General features: G+C 34.5%; 1 protein-coding gene across 1 annotated transcript in view; it reads left to right on the top strand.

The window, feature by feature from the left end:
* The window catches only part of LOC110449469 (coiled-coil domain-containing protein 151-like), a 13,960-nt gene extending 10,982 nt beyond the window's left edge, over positions 1-2,978 (top strand). The window contains exon 9 of the mRNA XM_021496347.1: positions 1,607-2,978. Within this exon, the coding sequence (XP_021352022.1) occupies positions 1,607-1,847 (241 nt within the window). The 3' untranslated portion in view covers positions 1,848-2,978. The remainder of the gene's footprint in view (positions 1-1,606) is intronic.
* Positions 2,979-3,260: the final 282 nt, after the last annotated feature.

Raw genomic sequence — 3,260 nt, 5'->3', positions numbered from 1 at the left:
TAAGTGTTATAAAAGATGACAAGGTTGTGACACATACGGTTATAAAACATGACAAAGATAAGGCATGTACTAAGTGTTATAAAAGATGACAAGGTTGTGACACATACGGTTATAAAACATGACAAAGATAAGGCACACAATAAGTGTTATAAAAGATGACAAGGTTGTGACACATACGGTTATAATACATGACGAGAAAGTGACAGAAACTGTCATAAAACATGACATGACTTCTACGAATTTGTTGGGTTTTACTGTGAACATATGGTGCTAACATGATGTATACTAATTTGTGTGGTTTTACTGTGAACATAATATTATGGTGCTTACATGATGTATACTAATTTGTTGGGTTTTACTGTGAACATATGGTGTTATCATGATGTATACTTATTTGTGAAGTTTTGTTGTGTGGTTTTAATGTCATGGTGCTCAAATGATTTTATGCTTGTATTAACTTGTACGATTTTACTATGAAGACATTGCCAAAACCCTTTATGGAGGATGTAAGTTTTTGACACAGGGTTTCTTGCCTTGCTCTCCTCACACGACCAACTTGACACACCCTCCTTTCCCCACCCTCGTGTCACCAGTGTCTGGGATGTTCCTACCCTGAGGTCACTCTAGGTGTAGATCCAGTGAAACCCGGCTCTGCCATGTTGGGTGGTGTGGAGAGGGTGTCCAAGTCAACATGTAACATAAAAATGCCATGGTTGCCATGGTCACCAGGTTGTCAACATGTAAAATGGTCACCCTGGTGGTTGCTGGGCTCCAACCCACTCAGATCATATTCAATCACATATCTATTTATGCGTGCCAATTTTTTTACCATTAAGTTTTGATTTGGAGTTGTTTGCGAGTAATTTTGATTAAATTTGATTTTGGTTTTAATTTGATATTTTATTTTGCATGAAAATAGCTTATGTACCTTTGCTATACTTGTATTGCTCGACACATTTTGCATCAATTAAACACTGGTCACATACATATATATATAGAAACCCGAAATCACATTCTTTACCCATGTACTGCCCTACTGAACCATGTATAAGGCACAAATCACGTACATACCATATACTGCCCCATTGAACCAATTGTAAGGCCACATATCACATACATTGTACTTACTTAAAGGATTTTCTTTTTTAATCTGCTTTGGATTATCATCCTCTTGTAAAATATTTCTACCATCACTTTTAACATTATGTTACAAATAATCCAGACATAGCTCCTCTGTCAGATGGTCATCTGCTGTTGCATGACCATCTTGCTGTCTTGGTCATCTGTTGACCGTGATGCAGAACTTATCAGTTCATATGAATCAGTGCATTATATAAGGAGATACTGATCAGTAAAGACAGTTGCTAGCATGAAGGAGACCTGTTGGAAAATATCATTGACTTTTATGCCAGAGATTTATTTTGTTTCTATTTTAATAAGTACCATAATGTCATCATATTATTGTGAGATTTTGAAGTAATTTAACCATAATTATACAGGACTTCTATCATCTCTTCTACAACCTTCCTATGACTTACTAGCACGAAACAAAACAAGTCAAATGTATTACTGCAATATTAACTTAACGTTTACAAATTTGATAATGAAAAGGGAGCCATTACATCATTTATGAATTTGAAATATTAACCAACCTTTATTTGGTGTGTGTCTATATAAAACACTACAATTGGTTGATTAACTGTTTGATTTTTCCTCCAGATGAAGATGACAGCGGTGATGATGATGGAGAAGTTCCTGGCCGCTCCGCGATCAAGAAACAGTCACAATTTATTGTTGACTCAAAGACAAAACGACGAACCACAAAGAAGAAGAAGAAGATGAAATAATAAGTGTTCAAGATGGATATGGCCTGTGGATGACTGACATAGACAGACAACTACGGATACGAGTAAATTATACCAATACAGCTGTGTGTATACATCTGACTTATACTGAACACTTACGTCGGAAGAAGTACCTTCAACAGTACGGAATTATAACAGATATATTTTTGACTCCAAGACGAAACGACAAACGGGAAAGATAAGGTAGACATGACTTGTGGATGACTGACGGCAGATGACAACAGACACAACAATCTTATATAGATACAACTAATTTATACAGATACAACATACAACTAATTCATACAGATACAACATACAACTAATTTATACAGATACAACATACAACTAATTTATACAGATACAACAATCTTATATAGATACAACTAATTTATACAGGTAAAACTATCTTATACCGATACAACTGTGTCGATACAACAGACTTATACTGCATAACCTTATATAGGAACAAGTACCCCAACAGTACAAAGTTACAACAGATTTAATTATCATTGAAAAAAGAAGGCTGAAATAATAACTGCATACGAAAGACATGACTTGTGGATAACTGACAACTATGGATACACCTGAATTATACCAATACAACTAAATTGTATTGATACAATTAACTTATACCAGTACGAGTATGTGAATACAACTGCCTTATACTCCACACTTAGATAGGCAGACTTACCGACGACATCTTCGTTGTTCAGCATGTACTGGATTGTCAGCAATAACAACACTTTGGTTGCTGTGTACTGACTAGATACAGCTGGAGAAAACTGTCCAATAAAAGCCAAATTAGTGCTGTAGTTAATTGCCTTGTAATAGTGTGAGAATATACTACGATACACTGTAAACATACAAGTTACAATTGTTCTTCTAGACCCTTGTATGTTATTATGTTGAAGTTACAAATGAATGACTTAAAAACTGTTATAATTAGCATTCCTTAGAGTTCTTATTATACATATGTGTATCATGGTAAAAGATTTCATTTCTTGGCAATGAATACTACTACTGCTTGGCTATTTAATCATGCCAGATTTAAAATTCTACAGTAAAATTCAAAGTGTTATCTGTTATACATAGAAAGTCTGGGTAATTCAAATAAACACAATTTTATCTAAAGAGATTGTTTGTGCTGTTTATATTGGACAAAGGGAGCAGGGTGTGACGACACAGCAGGGACTGTCTCAGCGGTATAAAAACTGTGTATCTGTTTTTTATGTAATTGTAAAAACATGGTTAACATAACAAAAATATCGAGGACTAGTTTACTGTACATTTCCTATGCTCATTAAAAATACAATGACTTTCCTGGATGTATATAACAGAAAATTTGTAATTACATTCCCCAACCACAGTGTGCTCAGAAATTATTCGTCACTCTACCAAGTTTTATTTCTGAAA

This window comes from Mizuhopecten yessoensis, unplaced genomic scaffold (assembly GCF_002113885.1).
Source record: "Mizuhopecten yessoensis strain PY_sf001 unplaced genomic scaffold, ASM211388v2 scaffold4623, whole genome shotgun sequence".
Classification (NCBI taxonomy): domain Eukaryota; kingdom Metazoa; phylum Mollusca; class Bivalvia; order Pectinida; family Pectinidae; genus Mizuhopecten; species Mizuhopecten yessoensis.
This window is presented reverse-complemented; position numbering and strand designations above follow the sequence as displayed.